Below are 19,163 nucleotides of genomic sequence, written 5' to 3'. Positions count from 1 at the left end.
AAATCGTCCTCAGTAGTTGAGGACCCTTTTTTTGACAAAAATCGTCCTCAGTAGTTGGGGACCTTTTTTAAAAAAAATCGTCCTCATTATTTGAGGACCTTTTTTTCTATAGAAAAATATCGTCCTCAGTAATTTGGGACCTTTTTTCTATAGAAAAAAATCGTCCTCAGTAATTGTGGACCTTTTTCCTATTTTTGAGGACCTTTTTTTTATTTGAGGACCTTTTTTCTATAAAAAAATCGTCCTCAGTAATTGGGGACCTTTTTTCGTCCTCAGTTATTGAGGACCTTTTACTATACAAAAAATTTCCTTAGTAAATGAGAACTTTTTTGTATAGGAATTTTTGTATTAAATTCTATTTTATTTTAGTTTTTTTAATAAAACTCGAAGTAGTTTAACAATATTCCCCTCTCTTTTTCTCTCTTTGCAGATCACCAAACTGTTGCCATTGATCGAATCACATTGTTCCAATACAATACGTTTCCTGTTATGTTCATCACTCTTCCCGCTGTGTACACCAGATGTACCCCGGCCGGTGACAGCCTGCAAGTCATTGTGTGAATTTGTAAAGAGCGAATGTTCATCACATACTGAGCTAATGCAGTTATGGCCGGAATTTTTAAAATGCGAACAATTACCCAGCCCAGAACATCAAGAATTGTGTATGCAAATACCCACAATACCGACGGTGAAAACGGCGACCGCCCTCACCACCAATGACGACAATCGGACATCAGCCGAGGTGGGCAAAGCTGAACAATTGCCAAGACAATTACAAATACCACAACAGGTGCAACAACATCATTTGCTGCAAACACATTCGGGAGGTCCGAGTATAGCTATGGCACCACCAGCACCAGCACCCAATCATCATTTCTATTGGCCATGGATGTCTCAGCACATCATCAGCAAAGCCATTAAGCCCACCGCCATTTGTCCAACAAATTTTACCGTCAACCTCTTCAATCCCGATGAGTGTGTACCCCAGTGCAATCGGGATGGTTTCCATACTACACAACAAAAGAAAATTGCTGAAAGTCTAATATTGGGTCTATCGGCAATATGTTTTGTCCTAACACTCTTCTCCTTGGTTACATTTTGGGCTGAGCCCACCCGATTTGGTTATCCCGAAAGACCAGTACTGTTTTTGTGTCTGTGCTATAACCTGTTCTCCGTTTGCTATTTGGAGAGAATTGTATTCCACAATTCCTCAAGGGCCATGGCCTTAATGGAAGATCCGCTGAGTAAGACACAACATCCGGCATGCTCTTTGGCACCACCCTGTTTGGCTTCCTACATTACGACGAGTTATTTAAGTTTGTGTGCTGCCACCTGGTGGTTAATATTTGCTCTATGTTTTTATCTCTCATCACACAAGAAATGGTCTTCGGAGGCCTTGGAAAAGAAATCGGGATTATTCCACGTTCTGGCTTGGGTACCACCATTGGCACCTCCCATTGCGGCATTGCTAATGGAAAAGGTTAAACCCAATGAATTGACTGGCATGTGTACGGCTCCAGGTTTTGTGGAAATACCAACCATGGTCCTGTTGCTATTGGGTTTCTTTTTTACTCTGCGAGCTTCCAGATCTCTACATGCTCTGCAACAACAAATGTTGCCCACATTTGGCCATCAAAGATTTTCACAAATCCGTAAACGTTTTCTGATATTCTCGTTGCTGTTCTTTGTACCCACATTGGCTGGGGTGGTGTCGAGATTTTTTGAACCTCACATGGATTCGGTGCCCACATGTTCGACACGAGAAGATTGTGCCTCACCCACACCATTGATTGCATGGCCGACACTGCTGCGATTGTTCTTCCAACTAACTGGAGGCACCCTGACTGGTATGTGGGTATGGTCTCGTAAAACGTGTGAATCCTATCGTAGTCGTTTGGTACCCACGCCCACATCATCGATGACCAATACCACCACCAAATCGGCAGCTTCGTTGCCCAAAAAACATTTGCACACCTCAGGTAAATCTACAATTGGTGCTCCTCTCTACAGTGGCATCAATTTCCACAATGTACCCGTCTACACCACCACCACGATTGTGCCAAGAGTGTAGCCTCAAGAGGTTAATGATGCGGAACATCATTCTAGGGCGGGTGTATATAATCCAGGGTATTTTGTATTAATTTAAGACGAAGTAAAAAATAATAAGTTGTAAATAATCCATTAAAAAGAACTCGAATGTTGTTTTCTGTGTATACAAAAAATGAAATATATTTATTTTATAAATTTAAAATAGGCAAAATATTGTAAATTTAGATAAGACTCACACACACACACATCTCCCAGTTATATTACTCCAAGATGAGAAATACCTTTCTTTTTTTAGAGATAGGCATTTTTTTTGGAGTGATTTTCATTGAATTTCAGTTTGTAACTGAATTTGTAGCGATTCTAAAAAACCCACATAAAATTCTGGTTAATTTTCTGTTAATGGTTTTTTCTATATACATATATATTTATACATAAGATTCACGATGCTCTCATAACCATAACCAATAACAATTGGGAAGAAGTCAGGATTTTTAATTCACAAGCCACAAAAAAATAATAAAAATTATATTTTCAATCCTTGAGAATTAGAGTACTCGACTTCCCACCCCAATAATTATTGTCATTTAATTTTTATAAATCTAATTAATAATGTGTTATTAGTCTTTAAGAAAGAATATTTAATTTATTTAATTAGTCTTTTTTTAAATATACAACCAAAATCATTCACAATACATTTGTGTTTTCATACAATTTTTTGTTTTTTTTTTTATTATTTTTTGTGTTAAGTTTTATTTATAGTTTAAAAAATGTAAATAAAAATTGGTAGTTAAGTTGACATAATTTACACAAAAGTATTTAGTTTTAAATTTTGAACAAAACAAATCTGCGCAGTAAAAGAATTGAAAAAAATATCGAATGTTTCCCAAATAAATAAAAAATAAATGAGAAATATTTCAAATGTTAAAAATAAAATTCTATTGTTTTTTTAATCAAAAGGGTTTTGGGACGGTGACGACGATGATACGTACTAAAATACAGGGGAAAAACAGCAACCAGCAGAGGACCAAATGTCCTCTCTAATAACATTGTTGTACGTGTACAAAATTCTCGCGATCGGACAGACTTAGCATCTTTGGAAGATACAAGTTATTCGGAAATCTATACAATCTTTCATTAAAAATCGGACAAAATAGTATGAATGTCAGATTTAGATATAGCTCCCATATATAGTTTCATCCGATTTTCACTAAATGGGGCACCAAAGCTCCAAAATATGGCCGATTGGCACAAAAGTTTCAGAACGTTCTGAAGTTAGTATATCGATATCTGTTCAGATTTAGATACAGCTCCAATATAAAGCTCTAAAATATGGTCGATTAGCACTGTAGACATAAAATTTTGAGCAATGTCCTGAAGTTAGTTTAGCTCCCATACATAATAAATAAATAATGCATCAAGGTCCCAAAATGTGGCCTTGAACGTTGAAATCGGATCGGATTTGGATATAACTTTCATATATATTTATATAATTTGCCCCATTGTAAACAACAGAGATGGCCTGTCAGAAACAATGACGTAAATGACATACATTTCCGACGTATTAAACATACGTCAGAAACGTCGGAAACCTACCTAAATCCATTAGGTTTTTGACAAAATAGCTATTTCCATTAATCAATTTGGAAATTACGCATGCCTTACCAAAATCCATATAAAATTTCAAATTTTTCTTCTCAAAAATTTAGAAACTTTTATCAGTTCTAGTAAGGAATAGTCAGATATATATAAAAATAATAATGTTGAAAATAACTTACATTTTATACAGGTATATGACGTTTTCGACGTTTACACCTTTTTGACAGTCGAAAACCTAAAAATTCGTCACACGGACCATCCCTGGTAAACAAACGACTCTATATTTGTCTAAATGAAAGATTTAGTTGGAGTTGCAGAATGACATGTTTATGAATTGATCTAAATCGGTTCAAATTTATTTAAAGATCAAATATTTTAGTTCATCCAATTTCATGTTAATGGTCCTGATAAATACACCTAAAGTGGTGAAGGGTGTCATAAAGTCGGCCCCGTCCGACTTCACTAATTTCCTTACTGTTTTTATACCCTTCACCACTCTGTGGTACAGGGTATTATGTCTTTGTGCATATGTTTGTAACAGGCAAAAGGAAACAAGATAGACAAATGGTTCCTTCAGAGAATATGCTTATCACTTTCTGAGTCGATTTATGCATGTCCATCCGTCCGTCTGTCTGTCGATGTTAAACTGTAAACAAAGTACAGGTCGCATTTATAATCCGAATTGAATGAAATTTGGCATAGGTCACTTATTTGGCCCAAAGACGAACCCTATTGAAATTGGGAAAAATCGGTTCAGATTTAGATATAGCTCCCATATACAGTGGTGGTCACAGAATTAAAACATTTACTGTGGTAAACATTTTTTGACCAGCCCTCAATTCGTTTGAAGTATTTTTGAAAATTTTTTAATTCAGAACACTTCGATATACTGCACTTAAGAGATTTAGTGTGAAAATAGAAAATTATTGCATGCAATGTTTCCATAAATAACGATTTTTATGAAAATACATCGACTTTGAAGTGGCCATATAATTAAAACATTGTGTGGTATTGTTTACATTACTGTATTTTTTGAAAATATTTTTAAAAAAGCTCTTTAATTTAGTTAAATTATGTAAACTAAGTACCGATAAAATCATTTACAGATAAAATTTTTTGAAAAAATCTGTAAAATCGATGAAAATTGCCAAAAATTTGTACAGTACACCTTACATTCAGATAATCACCCTTATTATAGAAAATAAAGGTCCGAATGCACCAGAAATTGCTAGAATTAGTAGAAAACAATAAATAATTCTTAAAATAAATAAATATATAAATATAAATAAATATTTGAAATAAAAAACTCAAAAAATTGGAATTAACCTAAAGGAACGACTCAATTTCAATTGCATTTACTAAAGAAGGCCGGAATATTTTTGCAGTATGTGAGAAAATATCGATTGATATTGGTATTTATTATATCAAATCGACTGTTCGAGTAGTGCAGAATATATTTTATCAAAAAATATATCAGTTACAACAGAACGAACAGAGATCAACGCCTAGGTTGACGAGTAAAAGTTCCTGGCACACAGCAGTATTTTCTATGTTCAGCCCAAGACTTCAAATATTTGTCAAACTGTAAAATTTTTACTTCCTTGATACTAAAATAGATTAAGTGGAAGTTATTCGATTCAAAAAATATTATTTTGGAAAAATATTGTCATGTTCAATAGGTTTTATGTGTCATGAGTTGACCATCAATCATGCTGCTGTGTGCCAGAAAACTTTACTCGTCAACATAGACGTTGATCTCTGTTCGTTCTGTTGTAACTGATATATTTTTTGATTAAATACATTCTGTACTACTCGAACAGTCGATTTGATATAATAAATACCAATATCAATCGATTTTTTCTCACATACTGCAAAAATATTTCGGCCTTCTTCAGTAAAGGCTATTGAAATTGAATCGTTCCTTTAGGTTAATTCCCATTTTTTGAGTTTTTTATTTCAAATATTTATTTATTTTAAGAATTATTTATTGTTTTCTACTAATTCTAGCAATTTCTGGTGCATTCGGACCTTTATTTTCCATAATAAGGGTGATTATCTGAATGTAAGGTGTACTGTACAATTTTTTGGCAATTTTCATCGATTTTACAGATTTTTTCAAAAAATTTTATCTGTAAATGATTTTGTCGGTACTTAGTTTACATAATTTAACTAAATTAAAGAGCTTTTCTAAAAATATTTTCAAAAAATACAGTAATGTAAACAATACCACACAATGTTTTAATTATATGGCCACTTCAAAGTCGATGTATTTTCATAAAAACCGTTATTTATGGAAAAATTGCATGCAATAATTTTCTATTTTCACACTAAATCTCTTAAGTGCAGTATATCGAAATGTTCTGAATTAAAAAATTTTCAAAATTACTTCAAACGAATTGAGGGCTGGTAAAAAAAATGTTTACCACAGTAAATGTTTTAATTCTGTGACCACCACTGTATATTTTCGTTCGATTTAAGGTAAATGGTGTATCAAAGTCCTTATATATCTTTCGATTTGCACGAAATTTGGCACAGCGTAAAGAATTAGGTCTAGAATGATGTATGTCAAGTTTCCTGAAAATCGGTTCAGAGTTGGATATAGCTCCCATATATATTTTCGTCCGATTTAAGGTAAATGGTGTACAAAAGTCCTTATATATCTTTCGATTTGCACGAAATTTGGCGCAGCGTAATTAATTAGGTCTAGAAAGATCTGTGTTAAGTTTCGTGAAAATCGGTTCAGATTTAGATATAGCTGTCATATATATTTTCGTCCGATTTTAGGTAAATAGTGCACCAAAGTCCCTTTATATGCTTCGATTTGCACAAAATTTGGCTTAGCGTACTAAATTGAGTCTAGAATGATGAGTGGTATGTTTCGGGAAAATCGGTCGAGATTTCGATATCGCTCCCATATATGTATATGTTCTTCCGATTTTATGAAATCCTTATTTAGGATAGGTTGGAGAAAGAGGGAACATAGACATGCAGTTGTTAGGATACATATGTTAAATATACCCAAAGTGGTGAAGGGTATCATATAGTCGGCCCAGTCCGACTTTACTACTTTCCTTACTGGTTTTTTTTATAAAAACAACATTTTATTAGTGGGGAAAGTATTACATTGTCCGCCAAGGGGTAAGGCAGGGAATACTATAGTTTCGGATCTCGCCGCTGATCCTCATCAGTTCCCGTAGTTTCTGTTGGGATATTCTCCCCAGAAGTTATTTATAACTTTTTTACAAAAACCTTTCATACCCAAATATCTCTTTAACAAATCGAAGTACTTACGATACCAGCGATACCACCACAATGAGAATTTCGTTTGTACCTGACTTGGCGGTTAATATGTCATACTTTCCCCACTAATAAATTGTTTTTAGAAAAAACAACAAACTGGGATTCTGCCGAATTGGCCGTAATTTAGTATTTTTGGTTCTCATTGTATATCACATGTCCGTACCAATAATTATTTATATTGACCCAAGTTTCAGGGTAGCCCCCATATAACGGTATTTCTTAGGATGTTAGACTCGCTTTTTAAACGAATTGGCTGTATTATAGTATTGTGCGTTCTCAATGTATAGAACATGTCCGTACCCACAATTTTTAATATTGACTCAAGGTCCCGAGTAGCCTCCATATAACATACTCAAAATATTCAGTATTGTGGGGATTTTGGACACGTTTTCCAATAAAATTGGCTACAATTTTGTTTTTTGGCACATCCTTGTACTAAAAATGATTGACATTAAACCAGGGTTAGCCAACAATACATATGCAAACTGCTATGATTGTGTTGGACACACGCATAGATCCGTTGGGAGAGTAATTTTCGCTCTCTTCGTACAGATCGTATATGTTAAAGCATTGCAAAGCATACGACATGTTCGATGTCGAGAATAATGTTGAGTTCGAACACAGAACTGTGATTGTATTGGTACTCTCCCAAAGCGCCCGCGGGCGCCTGTTTGGTGAACAGTGCATTAAACCAACTGCAGTCAAGCAGCTACCATATAACTGTACCCCTACTTCTATGTACTAAAAATTATTAATATCAAGGATATAGTCGGTATTTTTAGGAATTTTAGACACGTTTTTTAACCGAATTGGCTTTAATTTGTATATTCATTGGATGTTAAATTTCACTACACAAAAAGATCATTATTGATCCCCTTTTGGTATAGTTCCATAAAACGACTGCCCGCTATTATGTAATCATCTTTTTCACACCTATATTTCGGTATATTTAAGGTCATATAATTAGTTTTCTCCTACGAACACCATTATTTTGGCATATTTTGAATGTCATCCTCATGGCGGAGGGTATAAAAAGTTAGGAAGCGCCGAACATAACATCGTTTTAACTTGTTCATGTTCCTTTAGGTTTTAATGGGTTCATTTGGTATCTTCTTCTACTGCCTGCAACTTTTTAAAAAATTGGCCTATTAACACAAATAAGGATTCATATAAAAGGGCATCATTTTGTCTTTTTATTTTTTTATATCCTCCACCAAAGTATGTAGTTTTATTTTTTTTAGTCTCAACGAATTGATATAGATCGTCAAAATTTTGCATAGAGTCGTCTTTTGTCTGCAGTCAGGTCAAGTTCGAAGATGAGCTAAATCGGTCCACGTTTAGGCATAGCCCCCATATAATGCTACCAATCTTCGATATTTTGGGGTTCTGGTAGCCCCCATATAACGGTACCTCCTAATTTTCAGTATTCTGGGGGTTTTGATTTCATTTTTTTCCACCGAATTGGCTGTAATATTTTGAGTTTCTAATAATTACCAAATCTCTCCAGTCCCCTTATAAGGGCACCCCCGATTTTCGGTATTTTGGTGGGTTTTAAGCGCTTTTGTAAACCAAATTCGCTGAAATTTGGTACAATAGTTTCTTATTGGGCAACAAATTTCTCCACTAAAAATTATAAATATAGGTCAAGGTCTGGTAGTCAGTTTAAGGGGGTTTAAGCGCGTTTTTAAACCGAGTTCGCTGAAATTTGGTACAATGAGTTCTTATTGGGTACCAAATTCCTTCACTAAGAATTATAAAAATATTCTCATTTTTCGGGTAGCCCCCATATAAGACCCCTTCAATTTTCGGTATTTTGGGTTTCTTGAAAGCGTTTTTCAACCTAAATCCCTGTAATTTGGTATTTTGTAGTCGCATATGGTAAAAAAATCTTCCAACTAAAATGCATTAATATTCGCCCCTTTTTTGAGTTATTCCTATACAAACCCCTTTTTATATTAAAAGAGTTAGCTGATTAGTTCCGTGTGTAGGGGTTTTCCCCATAATAAAGGGTATAGTCGTTACTCCAAATATTCGCGATTCCTACACTATGTAATCTAATCTACTTTGTAATCAAAATTGCAGTAGTTTGATGATTGTATATTCTGACATGCGTTATTAGTATCAATCCACGCTTTGGGGTTTTCATTAATTTATTTGTATTTGGTGTACACAATGGTTTACATAAACCGGTTTGTAGAATTATCGGTATAGGTTCACTTTTTGGTATGTTCCCTATATTTTCATTTCAAGTATGTGTCAGTATACCTAGGGTCGAGGGTATCTAAAGTTCGGCCTTGTTTTAGATAAATTTACATAATTATAATCGGATTTTTAAATGTATTTTACCACACAGACAGTCAGCTGCTTATAACCATTTAAATCTTCGAATGACAATCTAACAAAAATCTAACAACCTGACAATTTGGCAACTGCAACGCCATCTATTGATGGAGTAGATTGAAATGAAAATGGAAAAATTTAATGTCGTGGTATTTATCCCATAACTTTTAAACTACTGATGGCATTTTAATAAAATTGATGTCATATGGAGGCTAAGAAGTGAGGCTAGTGAAGGCTACCCTTCACCACACTGTGGTACAGGGTATTATGTCATTATGCATATGTTTGTAACAGGCAAAAGGAAACGAGATAGACACATGGTTACTTTTGAGAATATGCATAGAATCACTTTCTGAGTCGATTTATGCATGTCTGTCCGTCCGTCTGTAGATGTTAAATTGTAAACAAAGTACAGGTCGCATTTATAATCCGATTTAGATGAAATTTGGAACAAGTCACTTATTTGGCCCAAGGACGAACCCTATTGAAATTGGGAAAAATCGGTTCAGATTTAGATATAGCTCCCATATATTGTTTCGTCCGATTTAAGGTAAATGGTGTACCAAAGTCCGTATATATCTTTCGATTTGCATGAAATTTGGCAGAGAGTACTGAATTAAGTTTCGCGAAAATCGGTCCAGATTTAGATATAGCTCCCATATATAGTTTCGTCCGATTTAAGGTAAATGGTGTACCAAAGTCCCTGTATATCATTTGATTTGCATGAAATTTGGCATAGATCACTGAATAAGGAGCAGAATAGTGTGTGCCAAGTTTCGAGAAAATCGGTTCAGATTTAGATATAGCTCCCATATATAGTTTCGGCCGATTTAAGGTAAATGGTGTACCAAAGTCCCTGTATATCATTCGATTTGCATGAAATTTGGCATAGATCACTGAATAAGAAGCAGAATGATGTGTGCCAAGTTTCGAGAAAATCGGTTCAGATTTAGATATAGCTCCCATATATAGTTTCGTCCGATTTAAAGTAAATGGTGCCCCAAAGTCCCTATATATCTTTCGATTTGCATTAAATTTGGCAGAAAGTACTGAATTAAGTCTAGAATGATGTGTGCTGAGTTTCGCAAAAATCGGTCCAGATTTAGATATAGTTCCCGTATAATATTTTCGCCCAATTTAAGGTAAATGCGTCTCCAAAGTTCCTATATATTTTTCGATTTGCACGACATTTTGTATAGGGCACTGAATTGGGTCCAGAATGATGTGTGCTAGGTTTTGTGAAAATCGGTTCAGATTTAGATATAGAATTTTGTACAATGTACTGAAGTTACTACAACCTTGTGTGTGTCAAGTTTTCTTGAAATTGGTTCAGATTTACATACACCTCCTATATATACTTTCGTCCGATTTTAAGTAAATGGTGTACTAAAGACCCATACTAAAGACCCTTGAAATCGGTTCATATTTAGATATAGCATAGCTTCCATATATATTTTGGACCTATTCTTGTTGATTGTAAACCAAATAATTAATGGGTGCTTGATTGATATTAAATTTTAAACAGTGAAACATATCAAATAGCGTGCGTAAAGTTAGCTTAAAGTCAATTTAAAGAGCATGGAATAGATTGCAGAATGTGTAAGGATTGATGTTAGTCGGTTTACTTATAGATAAAGATCGCATTTTTAAGTTCGTTCAATTTCATGTCAATGTTCCTTCGAAAAGACGACATCTGTAAATATACATATGTAGAATATCCCCAATGTGGTGAAGGGTATCATATAGTCAGCCCAGTCCGATTTTACTACTTTCCTTACTGGTTCACTCCTATTCTTATTGATATGAACTTTTTTGTGAGAAATTTACTTAGATATATTACTTTCGAAATTGTCATCTGAAAGAAGTTTAAAATATTAAAATAAATAGCTCCCTTTTAAATGCACCGTATTTGTGTTAAAAACGCATTTTTATTAGAATATAAAATTATTAAATCGTATGAAAATATACAGTGGAGTTATATCTAAATCTGAACCATTTTTCACGAAACATAACACACATCATTCTAGGCTAAGATCAGTACGCTTTGCCAAATTTCGTGCTAATCTAAAAAATTTGGGGGCTTTGGTACACTATTTACATAAAATCGGAAGATTATACATATGTGAGCAAGTCTGTGTGAATTTTGTTATTCAAACATCTTCTTTTCGTGGGATATCCAAACATTTCTGAAACAAATATCTCTGAAGACAAAGAGATCACCATTCAAAATATCAGATAAAAAATTGCCCTGTTCCCAGATGCGAATGCCAATATTTAGTTTATTGAATATCTCCATATTTGTTTAGTGTTGGATTTTTTTTGTTTGCAAACAAAATACTAACCTATCCTTAGTCTGCCGGTGTCTTTTCCTCCGTTATGTCAACTGTCACTACATGGGCGGTAGTTAAAATGTTCAGAACTTTGCCTTGCAGGTGGCAGCAGTTACGTGGAGGTATTTTTTTACATATTGACATTTGCCAATTCATATTTGCTGCCAGTAATGATGACGCTTTATGAATTCCATTATGACAAAAAAACGGAATATTAGACAAATGGAAATACAGATATGCTTGTACATGTATGTATAGGGAAGGTGTGGCTGACACATTATCCAGACAAATACAACAACAAATTTTTTCTACAATGGAGCAAACGACGAGAAAACACGATGATGATAATAATCCGAATTTGATGACAGCCCGAAAATGAAGAATAATTATCATCCATGGCTGGGGTCATGCATTACGGATTGATTCCCACAATACTATATCTTCTGTTTGTGTAATGCAATCCCATTAGTCACCGAAAAGCCAAAGACCCAACGAAAGATAACGATAAGTTTTCGTCGTCGTTTTTTTGTTGTTGTTGTTTTTTTCTTTCGTTTCACAAAGGACATCAAAAAGATGCCGCTTGCCAACAAAAACAAACACATCAACGACAATTGCATGTCCAATATTTCATTGTCTTTGTTTTTGGAGGTTTCTTCACATCATTCTGTGTCGCGATGTGACCATAAAAAATCAATTGCAACAGTCTTGTCCACAGCTGGCGGAACATGACGAAATAATAAATAAATGAAAATGTAAAAAAAATCCGAAAACAAATAATAAAATATTAATATGCATCTTAGCACCGCTTAAATGAAAGGCCATTATTACAGAATGTGTTCTTTTGTCGCAAAATAAGGAAGATTTTGTTCCAATGTAGAGATAGTCACAGTCACCTGAGATCAGCGGCTGGCCCATAGAGTTTGGAATATGTTCTGTTTTTTTCCTGCATTTAGCACTTGAACAAAAACGATTTGTAGCCGGTAATGTTCGCCAATATTGCTATTGGCCACCTCAACGAAAATGCATTCAAAGTAAAAGCAATTAGTGATTGTTTCTTTTGTGTGTGAGTGTGTGTGTGTGTGTTTACTGGAGTGTAATTGTTACCATTGCTACACCATTGTGCCAAATGTTTACACTTGCCCGCTAAATGTTGACTTTAAGAGCAACAAAAACAAAAAAAAAATAACACTGTTACCATGGCATATAACAACTACTACAACAAAAACATAAATTTATAGTTCTTTAAAAATGTTTTTTCTCTCTCTCATTCAACTTCCTCAGTTGATTTCTGTGTGGCCTATCTGTTGGCACAGTGGATGTTCTCCAACGTAATGGAGGAGTGTATATTAAGTCTAGTTTAAAACTCCCTCGCGGATCTTTTTAAAATTTTTACCACGTGTAGTCCTTGGGATCCTGATTACAAAGGTATACTTTTTTCTTGCGGAAGTCGGTATTTCCGGAGATATAAGCTTCCAAAATTCCGTTGGCCTTTACTAACTTACTTAGCTGACTGGTGACAGAACATTTCCTCCATAAGCTGACCTTAAAAAACCAGTAAGGAAAGTAGTAAAGTCGGACCCGGCCGACTATATGATACCCTTCACCTATTTGGATACCCTTCGAAGGAACATTGACATGAAATTGAACGAACTTACATATGTGATCTTTATCTATATGTGAACCGACTACCACCAATCCATATATATGCCATTCTGCAAACTATGATATTTTGCAACAATCGGGCAGATTTAGAGTCGTTTGCGTAACATGGGACACATTTATTTAAGTCCCTTTAAAACAAACTTGATAAACGTTATTCGGTATAGCGCACTGTTCAAAATTAAGTTCAGTTAGACACCCGATCGAAATATATATGGAAGCTATGTCTGCATCTGCACCAATTTCAACAAAACGCAATGACGTTATTCTAGTCTCAATTTGATACATTGAACAAACTTTCGTGTTAATATGACAAATATTAAGAGTTTTCCGCACCATTTACATAAAATCGGACGAAAATATATATATGAGTGCTACATCTAAATCTGAACCGCTTCTCACGAAACTTTGCACACATCATTCCAGACTTAGTTCAATACCATTCCAGCTATGCCAAATTTCGTGCAAATCGAAGGATATATAGGACTTTGGTGCACTATTTACATTAAATAGGACGAAAATCTATATGGGAACTATATCAAAATCTGAACTGATTTTTTTCAAAACAAAACATACATTATTCTAGACTTAATCCACAACACTATTCCAAATTACGTGCAAATCGAATGATATATAGGAACTTTGGTGCACCATTTACATAATATCGGACAAAAATACGAGGACAGTTCGGAAAGTACTTAGCCTAGCACAAAAAGCGCGGTATAAACAGAAAAAAGTTAAGAGTTTTGGAAACTTCCACCTCTGTTATGAACACATGTTAAATTTTGTTTTGATCTGACAACTCCTTCATATAGAACAGATGTTCAAAAAAGACCCATCCGCAATTTTTTACAATCTAAATCTGAACCGATCTTTTTCAATTTCAATAGGGTTCGTCCCTGGACTTAATAAATGAGCTGTGTCAAATCTGAACCGATTTTTCTCAATTTCAATAGGGTTCATCCCTGGACCTAATAAATAAGCTGTGTCAAATTTCATCCAATTCGTATTAAAAATGCGTTCTGTACTTTGTTTACAATTTAACATGGACAGGCAAACAGACGAACATGCATAAATCGACTCAGAAAGTGATTCTATGCATATTCTCCAAAGGAACCACGTGTCTATCTCGTTTCTTTTTGCCTGTTACAAACATGTGAAGGATATAAAGATTTCCAGACGCGTTGGTCCAATTTGAAATACCATGCTCCGAGATGTTGTCTTCCACTTGATTTTCCATCGAATTTGGCTAGAGCCCAATCCACCCATATATCGACAGCCCAATCCACCCAGAGGTGTTATAAGCCGGATCTGCCATGTTCGGCAATCCTGCAAAATTAATACGGCTATGCAGAATAACTTTAACAGGCAATAACTTTAAAGTCAAAAAGGACCTTTCGGATCCCTTCTATACCGAACGAGGGTTCAGACAAGGTGACAGCCTGTCGTGTGACCTTTTTAACATCCAGCTGGAAAAGGTCATACGAGATGCAAACGTGATCAGAAATGACACTCCGATGCCATCGACATATTTGCTCGAGCATTGCGAGCGGTAACAGCCACCTTTGAACGAATTGAGAAGAAGTCTTCTAAAGACAAAAAAAACCAATCTAATGGTATCAACGCGCGAGACGACCAGTAGACGGGGAAATTTGAAAACTACAGCTTTGAGGTAGTGAGAGTTTTGATATACCACCATAATTAAAACAAATCACATGAAGCATGGGTACTTGCACAAGCAGAAGTGTTTGAGAGAAAAATTCACCGAAAGATCAACGGGTCGATCTGCATCGACTGTGAATATCGGCGTCGAATGAACTACGAGCTACACCATATATACACGGACATCGTCAAAGTCAGAACTAACCAGCTGCAGCGACTACGGCTAGCCCAGTTTAGTCCACGCAGAAACGGAAAACTACAATGACGAATGAATCCGAGCTACTTTCGTAGCAATCAATTATCGCTGAGTTTGTAACTGTGGATATAGTAGCATTTATGGTTCTCCCATCTTTGTTCTATCCGCTGGAATAAACAACGTCGCCTTTGCGCTCCTCTCGGTCCTTTTCTTGACAGAGGACTAAAAAAAATAAGTATCTAATGATGCCAATTCGTTTACTTAGCGGTGTTTCAACAACTGAAACGTTGTCTTTTCTTGATGGCGCTAGAAACTAGTCCTAGGTCATTTTTCCAGGTTTTCTTGTTCCATTAACGTCATTGTGACGACGTGTTTACCACGCTACTGCTGGGATAGATTCAGAGGGGGGCTGGATCGTCATTAGAATTTATTATCATTGTAGGAGTATCAAATACAAGTTAGGACTGTTGACAGAGTTTTTTCTATTATAGTTATTCGATCGAGGTTTATTGTCTGTAGGTTGGATTCAGTTCGAAGAAAGGTACTCGCTCGGCGAAAGATTACCACAGCGGCAGACCAATGACAATAACTAATCCAAAACGTGGACCGATATTTCCCATTTTAACACCAAACATCGTAGGAGTAGTAGCAATGTATATGTTAAATATGTTGAGGTGCTACCAACGGAATAAACCAACAAATTGGAACACCTTAAAAATTCTATCCCGAGGAGAAAATTTGTATTACACCACAATCACTGTGTCCCCTGAATCACTAAAAGTATTTTTTTTTTACTAATTTTCCTGACATTTTTATGCTGTCGTGTTCCTGAAAAGGATATGCGATACAGTCGAAGATAGATGGATGGATAGATATTTGTCTTACTATCAGTGGTCTCCATAAACATCCACATACATACATATGTACAAATGTCTTCTAGACATGTAGATTTGTTCGACCATTATCCACCATATCCAAACATTCAGCCGTCCATCCATCCATCCGTATATGATGGGCATGCTCATTCGCTTTTAATCGCTTTGATCTTTTTGCGCTGCCTTAGAGTTAATTGCAAGATTGCCGTTTTATCGTATAGTGTTTTTTTCTCGCTTGCTATTATTGTTGTTTTTGTTGCTGCATACTTCATATCATTGGTTACTGCTGTTGTTGTTCGGTTGTTTTTTATGCTGTTGTATTCTCTACAAGTCTTGGGATCAAGTACGGCCGATCATTTCATGTGCAAATGGTTTGTGTGCCATTTCGATACAAAGGAGAAGAAAAAAAAAAACAGCAGAAGAAAAAAATGGCATGAACGGTGAGTGTCCAAAATGACGCTGAAAGGGGCTTCCTCAATTGCTGTAAATTTTTTGATGTCAGTTGATAGCTTGAGTCGGTGGGGAGGGCAAGAGAGTTTTCGAGTATTTTTTTAAACCATATATTAATTATATCATGCAGTTTGCAAGACTTAGATATATCTGTAGGACCTTATAAACTGTATACTTTCTTATTCAAAATGTCAGTCCATATTTGATGTAACCCCATATAATGATACCATCCCATTTTCGGTAGTCTAAGGGGCTTAGTTTTGACATTCCAAGTTCTTGCAGAGTGAACAACGTCTGTGCATGAAAGGTTTAATATAGGTCTATGAGGTTTTAGCCGGATTTTCTGAAGTAATTGCAATTTTGTACAGCGGGTTATTGTTGATTAAAAACTTTTTGACTAGCTGCGAATTTAATATTCCAGGTTTTTTTGTAGTTAAAAAAACTTCTTCGAAGAAAATTTTCACAGGTTCACATTTTTCACAGGCCGACTTTTCCGAATGTTGGCATTTTGGGGATATCAGAGAATAAAGAATATATTCAATATATGTCAAATGACATGGTCCCCATATAAATGTCCCACCGCATTTTGGTATGGTGAAGGTCCTGGCCGAATTTTCCAATTAAAACTGTCCGAAGAGCTGCCTCATCTGCTTGCGCAAGTACTCATGCTTCTGATCCATACACCAGCAGTACTGACGGCTTGTATAGTGTGAGTTTGATGTGGCGAGAGGTACCCTGCTGCTTACTTAAATCATAGTAGCATCTGTTGGTCAACACTATCCTTCTCCGGATTTCAAAACTTATGTGATTAGTTTTATTTATAGCTGTACCGAGGTATATAATATCTTTGACTACCTCGAAGCTGTAGTATTCAAGTTTCACAGTTGATTCGAGTCTACTGGACGTCTTACGCGTTTATATCATCAGCTTGGTCTTCTCACCAGAGACTGTCACCTTTTCAGAACCCTCGTTCGGTTTTGAAGGACTCCGAGAGGTCCTTTCCGACTTTAACTATTAACCTTGTGCCAGTTAAAGTTATCCTACATAACCGTATTAATTTTGCAGGAATCCCGAACGCAGACATGGTTTTAAACACCTCTGAACGGATTGGGTTGTCAAATGCGGTTTTATAGTCGATGAATATGTGGACTATGTCGATGGGGTTTTCGTGAGTCTTTTTCAGGATTTGGATTTTTAAAAGAATATTTTCCCCAGACTATCACAGCTTCAGGCGTGGATTTTTAAAAGAATATTTTCCCCAGACTATCACAGCTTCAGGCGTGGATTTTTAAAAGAATATTTTCCCCAGACTATCACAGCTTCAGGCGTGGATTTTTAAAAGAATATTTTCCCCAGACTATCACAGCTTCAGGCGTGGATTTTTAAAAGAATATTTTCCCAGACTATCACAGCTTCAGGCGTGGATTTTTAAAAGAATATTTTCCCCAGACTATCACAGCTTCAGGCGTGGCTTCAGGCGTGGATTTTTAAAAGAATATTTTCCCCAGACTATCACAGCTTCAGGCGTGGATTTTTAAAAGAATATTTTCCCCAGACTATCACGGCTTCAGGTGTGGATTTTTAAAAGAATATTTTCCCCAGACTATCACAGCTTCAGGCGTGGATTTTTAAAAGAATATTTTCCCCAGACTATCCCCAGACTATCACAGCTTCAGGCGTGGATTTTTAAAAGAATATTTTCCCCAGACTATCACAGCTTCAGGCGTGGATTTTTAAAAGAATATTTTCCCCAGACTATCACAGCTTCAGGCGTGGATTTTTAAAAGAATATTTTCCCCAGACTATCACAGCTTCAGGCGTGGATTTTTAAAAGAATATTTTCCCCAGACTATCACAGCTTCAGGCGTGGATTTTTAAAAGAATATTTTCCCCAGACTATCACAGCTTCAGGCGTGGGTTTTTAAAAGAATATTTTCCCTAGACTATCACAGCTTCAGGCGTGGATTTTTAAAAGAATATTTTCCCCAGACTATCACAGCTTCAGGCGTGGATTTTTAAAAGAATATTTTCCCCAGACTATCACAGCTTCAGGCGTGGATTTTTAAAAGAATATTTTCCCCCAGACTATCTGGTCTATAGCAAATTTACCAGGCCTGAAGCCGCATTGGTATGGTACAATAATGTCATTGACCATTGGTTTCAATCGTTCACACAGTACGATAGCACTTTATTACGTCCCATTTTGGGTATTTTGATGGGCCTAGGTCCATTTACCAACAGAAAGGGTTGTAAACATATACGGGACCGGTCTCTTTCTTGGTATGCTGAGGATTGTGGCAGAATATATTCGGCGTTTTGGGGCGTTTATAAGATAAAGAAACATCCAAGAACACAGAATTATAGTACCTTCCAAAAAACACCGCATATAAGGAGGGATCATATCGTGAGGGTTACGCCAAAATGTTGACCTTTAAAGAAATTGTTTGCATAGATATATTTTATTCTCCAAGGAGCATCCAAGCCATTCCCACGTAGTTCCTACTGTTTTCATATAAAGGTCTCCTCCGCCCGAAGTTTTCAAACCATGTGCTCGTATTCAACGTTCCGATTTCTGTGCCACATCTTCAAGGGTTCCGTCAATTTTTTGTATGGTCGGCATTTTGGGTTTTGGAAGGATAAATAACCGCTTGACAGAACATTCATTCTAATTCGATCGATTTATCACCTACATCTAAGTCCCATCGT

General features: G+C 35.8%; 1 protein-coding gene across 1 annotated transcript; it reads left to right on the top strand.

Moving 5' to 3' along the window:
* Positions 1–369: 369 nt before the first annotated feature.
* Positions 370–2,088, top strand: LOC133323718 (frizzled-3-like; the record flags this gene model as incomplete). The annotated part of the gene is made up of 1 exon (XM_061532638.1): positions 370–2,088. A coding segment is annotated over one exon (1,702 nt), but the record flags the coding sequence as incomplete, so codon positions are not given.
* Between the last annotated feature and the right edge of the window lie 17,075 nt (positions 2,089–19,163).

The sequence above is a fragment of the Musca vetustissima genome, unplaced genomic scaffold, assembly GCF_032173495.1.
Source record: "Musca vetustissima isolate MV318-11 ecotype Yass unplaced genomic scaffold, APGP_CSIRO_Mvet_v1 utg19501, whole genome shotgun sequence".
Lineage (NCBI taxonomy): Eukaryota > Metazoa > Arthropoda > Insecta > Diptera > Muscidae > Musca > Musca vetustissima.
Note: the sequence above shows the minus strand (reverse complement) of the source record. Positions and strands in the feature narration are given on the sequence as shown.